Source organism: Rousettus aegyptiacus, unplaced genomic scaffold (assembly GCF_014176215.1).
Source record: "Rousettus aegyptiacus isolate mRouAeg1 unplaced genomic scaffold, mRouAeg1.p scaffold_m13_p_21, whole genome shotgun sequence".
In the NCBI taxonomy this organism is placed as follows: domain Eukaryota; kingdom Metazoa; phylum Chordata; class Mammalia; order Chiroptera; family Pteropodidae; genus Rousettus; species Rousettus aegyptiacus.
The window spans coordinates 285,629-298,732 of record NW_023416297.1 but is presented as its reverse complement, the minus strand read 5'-3'; the positions used below and the strand labels follow the sequence as shown (position 1 = coordinate 298,732).

The 13,104-nt window shown below is 68.5% G+C and overlaps 2 protein-coding genes across 6 annotated transcripts; both read right to left on the bottom strand.

Annotated features, from left to right (window-relative positions):
- Positions 1-136: 136 nt before the first annotated feature.
- CRIP1 (cysteine rich protein 1) lies at positions 137-3,509 on the bottom strand. 3 transcript variants are annotated; one of them, XM_016121493.2, is made up of 5 exons: positions 1,658-1,812; positions 746-840; positions 614-671; positions 366-412; positions 137-267 (listed from the first exon to the last, which is right to left on the bottom strand). In XM_016121493.2, exons 1-4 carry the CDS (start codon positions 1,695-1,697, stop codon positions 372-374), a joined length of 234 nt encoding a protein of 77 aa, XP_015976979.1. In that variant the 5' UTR covers positions 1,698-1,812; the 3' UTR covers positions 137-267; positions 366-371. The 3 variants fall into 3 exon arrangements, 2 of the variants coding, with proteins under 2 accessions (XP_015976979.1, XP_015976978.1); XM_016121492.2 differs by having other exon boundaries at positions 137-287; positions 1,658-1,728; XR_004956165.1 differs by lacking the exons at positions 137-267; positions 366-412; positions 614-671 and adding an exon at positions 2,381-3,509 and having other exon boundaries at positions 814-840; positions 1,658-1,728.
- Positions 3,510-8,197: 4,688 nt separating this feature from the next.
- On the bottom strand, positions 8,198-12,696 carry CRIP2 (cysteine rich protein 2). Of its 3 annotated transcripts, none has more exons than XM_016121513.2 (8): positions 12,557-12,696; positions 10,076-10,170; positions 9,905-9,962; positions 9,508-9,648; positions 9,362-9,430; positions 9,189-9,283; positions 8,892-8,949; positions 8,198-8,810 (listed from the first exon to the last, which is right to left on the bottom strand). In XM_016121513.2, exons 1-8 carry the CDS (start codon positions 12,597-12,599, stop codon positions 8,743-8,745), a joined length of 627 nt encoding a protein of 208 aa, XP_015976999.1. In that variant the 5' UTR covers positions 12,600-12,696; the 3' UTR covers positions 8,198-8,742. The 3 variants fall into 3 exon arrangements, with proteins under 3 accessions (XP_015976999.1, XP_036094072.1, XP_036094073.1); XM_036238179.1 differs by lacking the exon at positions 12,557-12,696 and adding an exon at positions 11,961-12,192; XM_036238180.1 differs by lacking the exon at positions 12,557-12,696 and adding an exon at positions 11,136-11,909.
- Positions 12,697-13,104: the final 408 nt, after the last annotated feature.

Sequence of the window (13,104 nt, the reverse complement as noted above, 5' to 3'; positions counted from 1 at the left end):
AGGGCAGCCAGGCCACTTGCCGTGCGGGGGGCTGCAGCCCTTGCTGGGCCCCCAGGAGAGCCCCCTCCACTCTGGGCGTCAGCACCCCCACTGCAGCTCCCCTGACAATCCCCAGCAACAGGCACACACAGGCAGGTCTTCCCAGCACTGGGTTTATTGAGGGCACTGGATAACAGGGGAGCCCCAGGTACCCAGGGTTAAGGCCAGCAATCATCAGCCCGGAGGGACAATGGTCTGGCGGGAGGCCAGGGGTGGGGTCTCCACAGCCTGCAAGAGAGACAGGGACTCTGGTGAGTGCAAGCCTCACTCAGGACTGGGGGCCCATCCTGAAGGCCACCTGGGAGGGGTGTGGGATGGGGGCGTACCTGGATTTACTTGAAAGTGTGACTCTCAGCTCCACCCCGCCCAAAGCCTGCAGAGAAAGCAGGGGGCAGGTCAGGGGCTGTAGGGCTGGGTTGGGCATGGGCGGCTGGGTCAAGCTGTTGGGGGCTGGGTTGGCTGTGGGTGGGGGCTGGGTTGAGCCCTGGGGAGCTGGGTTGGGTCGTGGGAGGCTGGGTCGGGCCTTAGGGAGCCGGGTTGTCCGTCCGGGGCTAGGTCGGGCTGGAGAGCATACCTTTGGGCCCAAACATGGCGGAGTAGCAGGGGTGGTTGCAATAGGGCTTGCCTTCGTGCTGCAGAGAAAGGGCCCATTAGAGTCTGTCCCCGCCAAACGCCACACGCCTGCTGCCCCTGAGGCCCTACTTACCTCGGCATGGCCCCCCGAGGTCAGTGTCTTCCCACACTTCTCACACTTCAGGCAAGGCCGATGCCAGTCCTTCCCCAGGGACGTCACCCGCTCGGCTGCAGAGATACAGACAGGCCCCCCGTGAGACACTGCTGTGGGGGCACAGGGCACACCCATCTGCTCACGCGCCCACCTGCTCCAGCCACCCCTGCCTAGGGCCTCCCTCTCCCACGCGTGGTGGCCCACCCGAAGTCTCAGATGGCCCTTGGACCCCGTTGGTCTGTAGCGGCTTCTCTAGTTTCTGTGGTCCACCAATCTAGCCAGCTAAACGGGAGGGGCCTCAAGCCCTGGGCCAGGGTTCTGAGGGTCGGGTGGGGCTGGAGGGGAAGGGGCTGGAAGGCTAGGAGGTCCCTGCTGTGGGGTCAAGCCCTCTGACCTCTGTGTCAGTTACCGGGTGCGGCCTGCAGGGCACCCTCTCGGTGCCGGGGCGGGGGACTTCTCACTTCCTCCTGCCCCTCCCATGGGTGGGTCTCGGGGCTCAGGGCAGACAAGTGGCGCTGGGGACTGGAGTGTGCAGGGATGGCGCCCCAGGCGCAAGTTTTCGCCTTCTGTTTTTACTTAGCTCTGGCAGGAGCGGTGGAGTCCCGCGTTCTTCCTGCCCCAAGGGGTCCCCGCCCAGGGCGCGCCCGGGAGGAGGCGGGAGAGAGCAGAACCCAAACACGGGAAGACCCAGAGACAGGCAGAGGCACCCCACGCAGGGGTCCCGACCTGCATACCCAGGTGGCCACAGGCAGGGCTGAGATGTCTGCTCAGGGTGCCCCGGAGCCCCCGCCCCTGAGCGGCCCCGGCCCAGCAGCCCCGGGTCCTCGCTTCCGCGTGGGTGGCGCGGTGTACCGCGGTTCGGCCGAGGGGGTGGGGCCGGGGGGAGCTTACCGAAGTACACCTCCTTGTCGCACTTGGGGCACTTGGGCATGGCGGCAGCGGGTCCGATGAGGGTGGCTAGGCTGCAGGAGACAGAAGAGCTGGACTGCGTGGGTCCCGCCTGGTGCGCGCCTTTCAGGGACCCGGGGACACCGCCCCTTTGAGACCCGCCCCTCACGCCCCGCCCCCTCATTCCGGGACTTGGACCCCGAAACCTTGGCTGCAGACCAGGAAGCTGGGAAAGGTCATCTGGTCCACCCCCGCCTCTAAGCAGCCGCTGGGCCGAGCCAACCACCGAGGAGAGGCTGGAGAGGTCGGGGGGTGGGGGCGCGCGGGACCCCAGGGGACTCACTGAAGGGTGGGGCTGCTCAGGAGGCTCCAGCCCTGCCTCTCGCCCAGGGTCCAGAATCTGTGTAGGAGGCTCCGCAGGAGCAGGACGGCGCACCCCACCCCCGGTCCCTGGCCCCTAGCACCTGCTCAAGCCCCTGGAGATTCTCTGGAGCGGGGAGAAGCCCGGTTCCCCTCCGAAATGCAGATGAAAACAGCGGGAGAGCTTCGCGCGCGCCCCTTGACCCCGCCCCGCCCCCCGCGCGCGTTACAACCACGCTCTCCCGGTAGGGGGCTGGAGACACCTGCCAGGGGGTCTCAGCCTGGCAGCCCCCCAAGAACTACCGCGGGGCCCGCCCCGCCCTCGCGGGGCTTCCCGGCCTGCTGGTCCTGGGAAATCCTCCGGACCGAAGTGGGAACGTCCCCGGGGAATTCGGAAGACCAGACGGGGCGCCCCGCCCTCCGCGGAGACAGCGATGCCTGCGCGGCGCGGCGTCCTGTCGGGGATGGTGGGGCGCCAGGGCCCGGGAGGCCTCCAGCAGCCGGCCATCCAAGCCGGGCTGGCCGGCGCCTCCCAGTGCCAGGCAGAGACCGTGCCTCCCACCCGCCGCGGAGCCGGGTGGGCCCGCGCGCTGACTCTGGCTGCGGCCCAGGGGAGAGGCCGGCCCCCACCCCCGCACCCCTGGGAGGGGGGGCAGGCGGGAGAGACAGGCCCCTTGGGAGATCTCTGCCCTGTAGCGTGTGTGGCCGAACCTTCCCCTCTCCCGTCACTGCCGTCCAGGCCCCCTCCCGCTGCTGGGGGAAAGGCCTGTCTGTGTGGGCCCTTCAGCTCCCTGCTCCCCAGGCCCCACACCACACCCGCGTCAGCACGGAAGCGCCAGCCCTCGCCCCCTCCCCCGCAGCCCACAGCCCGGGGCTTCTCCTCCTTCTGTCCACGGTCCCTCCCTTCGGCCATCACCATCACGGTGTCCTCGTCTACCCTCAACACGCCCATTTCAAAAACACATCGCCCCTGGGCCTGTCCGTCCCCGTCCCCATGGCATGCTGGAGCCCACCCTCCCACAGGAGCTCCAGGCCACCCTGCTCGGACATTCAGCCCTGACAGCACCCAGCGACCCCTCCTCGCCCTCCCGGAAGCCCACCCATCCGCCCTCAATCCCCACGGCCTGGCACCAGGAGACACGTGTGAAGCCATGGGTGCCTGCGCCCCGACACCCTGCGGACCTGCACTCTGCCTCCCCCAGGAGGCCCACCGGGGATGAGGGTGGGAGCTCCAGGGTTCAGGGGTGACAGAGGCCACATGCCAGAGTCTCCTCCTGCTGAGAGTGCCACACTGGACCCCACGGCCCTGCGTCCTGCTCCCCACACCTCTGTCCAGTCACTCTCCTCCCTCTGACCCCCTTTCTGAGGCCACAGTTCTGCCCAGGGCCCGAGACCCCTTGGTGACTGGCTTCCCAGCCCCCTCAGGAGAGGGGTGCATGGCCTGCACTGGTGGAGCCCCCAGTCTATCCCCACCCACACCGCCTGCTCCGGCCCTGAAGCCTCAACACCCACGGTCAACTCTGGGCCGCCATCCTCTCTGCCCAGCACGTGGGCACCTCGCTGTGGCTTCTGGAGCTAAGGCCACCAGCCTGACGTCCTCGGTGTCTCCCTGGGCTGTGCCTGGTGCTGGGGCCGAAGGCAGGCAGGGCGGGTCCTGACCTCATCTCCTGGCTCAGATGGGGAGATAGTGGGAGAGGCGAGGGGGGAGGACACCGGGCAGGAGGGGAGGGGCGGCAGGGCCTGGGAGGGCTGGGGAGCTGGGGTGTCTGTCACAGGGCCACACACGTCACTGTGGTTCCCTGGGAAGGGCACCCTGTATGGGCATGCTGGGCAGAGGCCTCCAAGGGGGTCAGCGAGTGACGGGGTGCCTGGAGACACTCGTGTGTGTGTCCCCACGCCTGGGGCGTACCCGCGTGTGGGGGCAGCCACCCAGGTCTCTCTGTGGCTGTGCGCACAGCCCTCTCTGAGCAGCCGCTTCCCATGTCCTGCCCACGCCGTCTGGGGCAGGTGGGGCAGGGGGCCAGGTTTGTCCTCCCCTCCACCCGCCCTCCCCCACACCGCAAACCCAACCCCGCCCTGTGAGGGGGAGCCCCCCTGAAACCACGAGATGAGTCCCTTCCTTCCCCACTGTTATTGCCTGTTGCCATGGTCATGGGGGGTGTCAAGGGGGGCCACGGGCCTCGCCCTCTGGCTGGCACACGTTCGGTTTTTCCAGACACTCCACTCCGAGGCAGACACACTCTTCCACTCCCCCAGCTCCCCACCCATCCCGCCTGCCCCCGGGGGGTACAGATCCCTCACCAGCTGCAGCCCCCCAGCTCCTGCCTCCTCCCCCAGAGCATGTGTCCAGGCGCCCCACCTGAGCCTTGGGCCTGACAGCATGCCCCCCTCAAGACCTGGACTCCACGAGGTGCCTGGTCTAGCTCTTGCCAGCTCGACATGACGTCGGGCCCTCCCCTGCTGACCCCAGCCTTCTGGGCTGGGGTGCTGTTAGCACTGCTGCATGAACAGGGACACACTAAACCCCCTCGCCCCCCCAAGGTGCAGCCCCCCAAGCTTGCTCCGCAGAGCTGCCAGCACTGCGGCCCTGTGCGCTTCTCCCTCCTGGCACCAGCCGGCAGGCGCAGGGACCTGGAGCAGGAGGGACAGAGTGGCCAGGACAGGAAGCAAAGCAACCCAGCCACTTGCCCCAGGCTGCTTCTGTGCCCAGAACATCCTGCCCTGTGCCAAGACCACGTAAGGACACCCCGGGCCCCCGAGACCTGGGGGAGGCCACTGCAGGGTTCTGGCCGTACCCCCAAGGCCACCTCCCTCTGCATAGTGTGCACCCTCGCCTGCTTGTGCTCCAACCAGGCTCAGCTGGGGATGAAGAAGGGAACCAGGCAGGACCCAGGCTGCGTGTACCCGCGGCGCTGGGCCCCAGTGACCTTTGAGGAGTCTACCAGCAAGGGTCAGCCCCCCGCCCCCCAGGAAAGTTCTGCTCTGCAGAGCTGGGCAGGCCATGCAGGGCCTCCCTCTGCGGGCTGGCATGTGCCTCTGGCCTCTCCCCTGAAGCCCACGCCCAGTGCCCCACCGGCCTCCAGGTCTCTTCACTGGAGATGAGCCAGGGGTGTGGCCAGGTTTAAACTGTCCCTGCCTAAGGCTGAAGGTCGCCTGGGCTCTAGCACATAGGTGCCCTAGCTGTGGTCAGCGCACACCCCAGGACAACTGCTGGGCCCTCAGGGTCCAGCCCTGCCTGCCCCTCCCCCTCCTCTAGGCTTGGCTGAGTCAGGGACGCTCAGACATTCCCAGGGCCTATTTTCAGCAGCTTGTCTCCAGGGACCCCCTGTCTGCCCCGAGGTCTGGTCCCAGGGTGGGCCTGCTGGGTCCAACGCCCCTCCTGGCCCCAAGGAATGGGGGGAAGGGTTCTGCTTACTGATCTGGACCCAGATGAAAAAATCGCTATAGCCTCCTCTCCTGGAAGCAGGAGGGGTGTGCGCAGGGGTGCAGGGGTGGGGGGCCCATGCGACCTTGTGCTCCCTCAGCCAGCCCTGCCTGTGGTCCACAAATGGGGTGCCCCTGCCCTCCCCCTGCTCCATGCTGAGCCTGGTTCCAGGAACCTCTACCTCCTGGAGCCAAAGCCCATGCAAAACCGCCTACAATTCCAGCCATGCCAGTCCCACTGCTGGGCCTGAGCCCACCCCTGCGGCCAGCCCTGGGAAAATGTGCTGCCCACACCTGGCTGCCCTGGTTCCCCCACCCCCATCCTCGCTGGCCCGGCCACCAGGGTCACTGGAACTCAGCCCCAGGCTGCAGAGGAAGGCCAGGAAGCTGGAGCTTGCTTGGACCCAGGGCAGGAGGAAGTTATGCACCCCCTCCCATTCTAAAGAAGCTCAGGCCAGTCTGAGCTAGGTGAAGTCTGTGGGGGGCCTTCAACATAGGCTTCAGGGATTTTGGGGTGGTGGGAGCTGCAGACACAGCGGGCCCTACACAAATGCCTGGCCGGAGGTTGAGGTCAGAGGCGGGAGGCGAGCGGTGCCTGGAGGGGCCTGGTGCAGGAGTCCTAGGAAGACTGGGCCGGTGGCAGGTGCGGCGCGGCTGGGAAGCAGGACGGTGGAGGAGGCCCCGGTGCTGTGGGCGGCCCTGGTGTTCTGGGGAGCAGCGAAGTGGTCAGAAGGCATTTCAGGCCCGCCTCACTGGCTGGGCACGAATTGGAGGGGTGCTAGTGGAGGCCGGGCAGGGACGCGGGGCGCACCCAGGCCACAGCCGCCCATTCTCCCCCCTGTGCATCTTGCGGGTACGTCTAGGGCTGCGGGAGCCCGAGAAAACACCTAGCTTGTGGGGGGACTTCCTGGAGCTGGTGCCACCGAGGAAACCCCAGGAACACAGGGGACACCGCGGCCCCCACCCACGCTCCCAGGGACGCTGCGCGGAGACCGACGGTAGCGGCACCGCCCCGGTTTCCATGACAGTCCCTTGGAAACAAACAGCGGCGCGTCCGCCCGCAGGAAATGGGGCGCGCCTTCCCGGGCCAGACTCAGGGTGGGGGCGCTCTACGTCCAGGCACAGCCGAGCCGATCCTCGGTGCAGGAGACCGCGGCACCTCGCGCCCACGCCGGGCCGGGCGGGGCCTGCCACTCAAACAGGCCCCGCCCCTCCCCGGCTTCAGGGACGGGCGCACCGCCCACCTCGTCTCCTCCCCACATAGTTTCCACTGGAGGCTCCCGAGGGAGGGGCCCAGGCTGCTGCCCTCTGCAGCACCCACCCCCCCAGAGGACAGGAATTTCCCATCCGACACCCTGAGCCCGCCGCGAGGGCCGCAACTGAGTTCTCTCGGAGCGACCTCTCAACCCGGAGCCTCCGCCTGACGGGAGGTGGGGACGAGGAGGGGAGCCGTCCCAACCCCTCCTCCGAGCGCGCGCCGGGTGCCCCGCCGGCGCAGTACTCGGTCTGGGTGGGGAACTGGGGGTTCCTAGGGTACCCCCATGCAGGCCAGCCTGCCCTTCACGTTCTGGCTGCATTCCTAGGGCCAGCCTGGAGACTTAGGGCGCCTGGCATTGCGGGACACGGAGCCGCTCGCTCCACCCACCCCCCAGGGACACGGATGGCTGCTCCTCGGACAAAGGACTTGGCATTAGGTTCAGCGGTGTGAGCCTGCGGGCTGGAGCGTGGGCCGGGAGGGGCCTGTGTCAAAGTCTGGGATGTGGGACACACGAGGAGCTGGCCGCCTATGGGGCTGGGGACCTGGGCCCAGAGGTGACCAGGCCCGGAGGCCCTTGGCACCAGGGAGGGCAGGCATCAGCGGGCCTGGTGCTGGGGACGCGCTGGGGAGGTCTGCGCGCCCTCAGCCAGGGCGCTGAGCGGAGGCGGCGCGCGCCCTCTGGCGGGCTGCCCGGAAGCAGCAAGTAAAGCGAAGGAGGACCGCGAGGAGGGGGCTCCCAGGAGATCCCGAGGGGTTCAGGTGGAAAGGGCAGAGCCTGCGCGGTCCGGAGAGGCCGCAAGCGACGTTGGTATCACTGCAAACGCAGCCTCGGGGACGCCGGCTGAGCAGTAGCGCCCAGTCAAGGGGCACTCAAGCCCTTGCCCTCAGGCCGCCGCTAGTGCTGAGGCTGACCGACGGCAAAGGCCTCCACGTCGCCGGAGCCGCAGCCCAGGCAGTGTGTGTGGGGTGTCGGCCTGACCGCACCCTTCCCCATCCAAACCTGGACTTGCAGGCTCAGTCCTGGGCTGAAGCAGTCCCCACCTTGCCGAGAGCCCTTCCTCCGGTCACCCGTCATCTCTCCCTCCGCGTGACATGCCCTCTGCCACCTTCCCATGGCTGACCCCCGGCCCCCCCTCCCACCTCTGGGTCTCCGGAGGACCCAGGCATCTCATGGCTCTAACACCAGCGTCAGCATGTCCAGGGGTCAGGCTCAGTGCCATCGCTCCCGGCGGTGAGCTCAGCGTAACACGAGCTCCTCCCCCACCCAGACCCCGCCCCCAGGGTGCATCCCGCCTCCACCGCCTTGGCCCCTCTCAGCTGCCCACCCGCCCTGCGCTGGCACCACAGCCCGAAACAAAGCCTCCCTCCCACCACCAGCAACCTTGGGAACAGGACCTGCCCCACGTGGAGCTGAGCCCAGGCGTGTGGAGCACTTGTGGGTGGGACAAAGGGATCCGGTCCTGGACTCATGTCCATCCCCCAACCAGAGACACAGTGCCGGGTCCTGCAATCCTCAAACCTTTTATTAACAGCAAAAATCTCGACAGTGTGAACCACGTGAGGGTGGCAGGTGGGCACTTGCAAGGCAGTGTGGGAGACAGCAGAGGGCCCTGGCAGGGTGCCCTGTCCAGGGACACTGTGAGGTGTGTGGCTGTGGCCACAGTGGCAAAGGGAGATAAATAACACTGTGGGGCAGGGGCGGGGCAGCAGGAGGGGAGAGCTGATGGCCACCTCAGAGTGATCCGCCCAGGGCCCTGGAGATACACAGACGGGGACACATGGGGCCACGAGACACACGGGCACAGAGCCGCAAGGGTACGAAAGGGGCAGCAGGTGCTGGAACGCAAGGGGGGACAGCCGGACGTGGGGACGGGCAGGCCGGTCCGGAGCCGGCCCAGGCGGCTTCCTCCCCACGCCGCCTGGTGGGGGCCCCGGACTGGGGGGCAGGATGTGCTGGGACGGGGCTGGGTAGCCGGGCATATCCCCCCAAGAGACAGGCAGTGGGGCCCCCAGCCAGGGGCCGTGCCCCCTGGGCGGGGCTGTGGGCCTAGGGCTGGACTTTGCCCTCAGGGTCCCTGTCGTAGATGTAGCTGCCCACGGCTCCAGTGTTCACTCCTGCGGACAGAGGCAGCCAGGGTGGTGGGGAGGGGCGGCGGGGGGAGGGGGCAGCGCCTCCCCAAGTCAGGACACACTTACCCCGGGGTCCGAAGAGTATTCCGTAGCAGGGCTTGTGGCAGTAGGGCTGGCCATCGTGCTGGGGGAAGGACTGGGGTGAGGCGGGGGTCCAGACTGTTTCCCCACTCCCTAGGTGGCCTCCTCTCTGTCCTCCACCTGCCCACTCCCTGGGAGCCCTGGAGCTCCCAGGCCCAAGACCAGTCCACTTGCTTGGGGGCCACCCAGCGTCCGCGCGCCTGCGAGGCTGCGTTCTGGCCACCAGGGGGCAGCCGCGCCGCCCCTCGGGGCAAGCCTGGGCCCCGCCCCTGCGCCCCTCACCTCCGCGTGCCCGCCTGGAGTCAGCGTCTTTCCGCAGCGCTCACAGCGCAGGCACGGCCTGTGCCAGTCTTTGCCGAGGGACGTCACCTTCTCAGCTGGGAAATGGGGGAGATGGTCAGGCGGAGGCCACAGCGGAGACCTCCCTCAGGTTGGGGCTGGGTGTGGTCACTCACCAAAGTAGACCCTCTTGTTGCAGCGAGGGCACATGTTGGGTTCGCCGGTGAACGTAGTGACGCTAGAGGCTGGGGCGAGGCGTGGAGAGGGGTCAGGGGGGCTGGGCCGCTCCCGCGCCTCCCCCCAGACCCAGAGCCCAGCGCACCTTTGCTGGGCCCCTTTGGGGGGCCACTCGCCTTGCGCTCCTCTGCTCGGGCTGCGGGGACCTCGATGGGGCCAGTGACCTGCGGTCCCTCTGCAGAGGGCTTCTCATAGATGTAGGAGCCAGCACCTCCGATGTTCACCCCTGTGCGGTGGCAGGCGCTGCAGGGTGGGTGGCTGCGGCCAGTGGCCTCAGCGTCCACCCCCTGGCCCTCACACCCCACTGGACGTCTCCAAAACAGGCCCTCCACCGTCCATTCTGCCGGGTCGGGACCCTAGCCCCGGGGGGCGCACATGGCTGGGGACAGCTTTCTGGGAAGAGCATGGAAAAAAGGGAGCAGGGGAACCCACGGCCCCAGGCCTCCTATGGGCCCTGCCCCCTGGGGCCCCCCGGGCCTCACCTTTGGGTCCGAACAGTGTGGCATAGCAAGGCTTGTGGCAAAACGGCTTCCCATCATGCTAGGCAGAGGGTGAGGGCGAGGGGTGAGGGCCGCGCAGAGGCTCCCTGGACCCCGCCCCCCAAGGTGGGGAGAGCCCCGAGCCCCCTATCACAGCCCAAGAGTGGGGCTCACCTCGGCGTGGCCCCCCGGAGTCAGCGTCTTGCCACAGCGCTCACACTTGAGGCAAAACTTGTGCCAGTCCTTGCCCAGGGAGCTCACCTTCTCAGCTGCGGGCAGGAGGGGATGTCAGGGGCCCCACTGTCCCCCAGGGTCTCCGGCACCCTCACTGCCCTGGGGCGGGCAGGAGGGGACATCAGGGGCCCCGCTGTCCCTGGGGTTCTGGCACCCTCACTGCCCCGGGGCTGCAACCTGAAGCAGGCATCTGGTATGGAGTCCCAGCTCAGTTTCACACCTGCCTCAATTCCGTCCCTCACACAAGTCTCCCAGGCAGGCCTCAAAAGAGTCGGCAGAGCCCCTCTGCTGAGGGGGTGCCCAGACCCCGTGAGGGGAGACCAGTCCCCACCCCCACCCCCCGTGGGACCCTCAAGGGTCAGGACGCCTGCCTGTCTACACTTGGCCCTGAGAGTCCCACCCCCCTGCCTCCAGCTGCCGCTCCGGCACCCAAGGTCTGGGACCAGCTGCTGAGGGTCGGGTCCAGTGCCCTCCCCATCCCCCCATGGCCTACGCCACCTTCCAATGGACGGAAGTGGAGGGGGCCTCCCCAGGGCCACACCACAGGAAGAAAGGCCAGAGCCCAGCAGGAATTCCGGGAAGGGACCTAGCCAGTGGGCTGGGAGGAGGCAGGGTGGAGTCTGGCAGAGCCCCGAGAAGAAGCCGAAGAAGCCGAGGACCAGCCACTCTTCCGGCCCTTCCCAGGTCCCTGCTGGGGCAGGCCGGGGCTGGCTGAACCCAAGGTGACCGGACCCCACGCCAGCCGTATCCTCTCCCAGTGCCGCTGGCCAGTGGCGGCCATAGCAGCCGCCACTCAGGGCGGCCAGAACAAAGCTGCACCGCCAGCTGCGAGACGTGGCCACTCACGGGAATGGCCCTCAGACCCACTGGGCAGGTTGGGAAGACAGAATTCACTGGGTCTAATGGCTCGGAAGGGAACCACCACCCCACCCAGCTACACCATTGCTGGGGCACAAAGGCATGGTATCCTGAGGTCCTCTGGGGGTTCTACTCTGCTTACACTCAGGGGTGTTGGCCGCTGGAGCCGGGGACGCGGGCTGCAGCCTGGACGGGGGTGGGGGTTGGGTGGGCAGGATCCCAGCCCCCTCCCCCCAGCAGTGCCTCTGGGCCAGGACAGACAGGAAACAGCGGGTCTGAGCTGCCTGTGTTTTCTGCTGGGAGCCCATGCCACCCGAGCTGGCAGAAGCCCTTTTCTAAATTGTTCATAGGACTGTCCACCCAGACAGAGGGTCCCGAGCTAGCCTGGCTGGGGACAAAGTCGTGGGTAGTAGGGCTAGCAGCAAGACCCCGGGACTGTCCCCCACCCTGAGCCTGACAGGCAGGAGCCCTCGCTGGGATGGGGACAGAGGGCAGGGAGGGCTCCCAGGGCGGCAGCCGGAAGCCCCTCGGCTCCCGGCCAGGCCAGAAGCACTCCAGGCCAAATCCGGTCCCTCCGCTCTGGGAACAGCAAACAACCGTCAGCCGCCTCGTTGGCCTGTCAGCCAGGAAGCCAAGTAGTTTCCTTCACCTTGGCTCGTCCCCATCCAGGACCCTGATCGCTGCCCCAGGATGACCAGGGAGCGGCGCCCTGCCTGTCCCCACCCTCCGGCTATCCTGGCTTCTGGCATCAAGTCTTCCCTCTGTATGGGTGTTGGCGGGGTGGTAGGTGGGCAGCGACTCTGAAGCCCTGGCAAAGTCAGGATCAGCCAGGAGGAGGGAGGAGTGAGCAAGCCAGTCAACGGGTGAGCGAGCGCCAGGAGGTGCCGCCTGGGGGGGAGGGGCGGCAGCCTGACAGAAACAGGCCCCCTCCCATCCTGCGCTCCCCCCTGTCCCTGGCTGTTCTGACCTTGAGGAGGCAGGGGGCCTGGCCACCTGGACTTTAGTGTCCGCTCGTGCTCAAGGAGACCCGCTTGCCACCGCGCCCCACCCGTGGGAAAGTCCTGAGGGAACTGGCGCTGAGGAAGGAAGCGCGTTGGGACACGCGGGAGGTGGAGGCCAAGGTCGCCCCCGCGTGGATTGAGTCCAGACAGCCCAGAGCTGGCGCAGCCCCGCATGGCCAGAGGTTGCGGTGCGAGTTGGGGGGTCACAGCTTGGCGACACGCCGGACCGGCCACGTGTCCACGGAGAAGGGCCGAGAAATTCGGGAGCGTGCGGCCCCGCCCCACCCCGCCTCGCTCGGCACCGCCCGGAGGACCGCGACGCTCCCGCGCCCCGGCCTCATCCCGGGGGGTCGCACGCTCCCGCCCAGGCCCCGCCGGCCGCTTCGGAGCTCGGGCGTGGCCGCTCGCGCTGCGCCCGCGTGGGCAGCGCGGCGAGGCGGGTCGGGGCCGCGCATCCCGGGGCGGCGGCCGGGCGCACGCGGGATAGCGCTAGGCGCGCGAGTCTGCCGCTGGGGTCTGACTGCGAAGGGCGGCGGGGCACTGGCCGAGTCGGGGGACTCACCGAAGTACACGGTCTTGTCGCACTTGGGGCACTTGGAGGCCATGGTCGGTGCGCCCTGTCGGCTCGCGCCCTCCGCCCGCGCCCGTCTCCGCGTCGCCGCCGCCGCCGCGCCCGCCCCGCCCACCCGGCTGTCCGAGAGCCCATTGGTTTCGCGACCGGGGCGGGGCGTCGAGATCCCGTCCCCCGGGTGCCGCAGCCGGGAGTGGGGGAGCCGCCCGGGCGGGGGCGCACCTGTCCGGCGGGCGGGGGACAGCCGGACCTGCCTGGCGCCCCTCGGTCTCGCGCGGGAGGTGGCCTCTGCTGTGGCGCGCCCGCGCCTTGCCTGTTTCCATGGCAACGTCGGGGCGGCGGGGCGGGGAGTGCGCGGCCCCTTCGGCTGGGGGGAGTCCTGGCCAGCCGGGCCTCGGCCCGGAAGGGCGGCCCCTGGACACACAAACGAATGCCCCGAGGGCGGACCCGCCCGCCACTCCAGGCTCTGGCGCCCAGGCTCCCCCCGGGAGGACCCTACCCCCACCCTGCCGCGTTCTCCGCTTCCCTTTGTTGCTTGG

Coding starts and splice junctions, on each gene's coding strand:
- CRIP1 (XM_016121493.2), bottom strand. CDS start 1,697: ATGCCCAAGTGCCCCAAGTGCGACAAGGAGGTGTACTTCG. Junction 672..745: donor CCTCGGGGGGCCATGCCGAG/GTAAGTAGGGCC, acceptor CTTTCTCTGCAG/CACGAAGGCAAGCCCTATTG. Junction 413..613: donor CGCCATGTTTGGGCCCAAAG/GTATGCTCTCCA, acceptor CTTTCTCTGCAG/GCTTTGGGCGGGGTGGAGCT.
- CRIP2 (XM_036238179.1), bottom strand. CDS start 12,168: ATGCGGGGCTGCGCCAGCTCTGGGCTGTCTGGACTCAATCCACGCGGG. Junction 9,284..9,361: donor CAACAAGAGGGTCTACTTTG/GTGAGTGACCAC, acceptor CCCATTTCCCAG/CTGAGAAGGTGACGTCCCTC. Junction 8,950..9,188: donor CTCCAGGCGGGCACGCGGAG/GTGAGGGGCGCA, acceptor TCCTTCCCCCAG/CACGATGGCCAGCCCTACTG.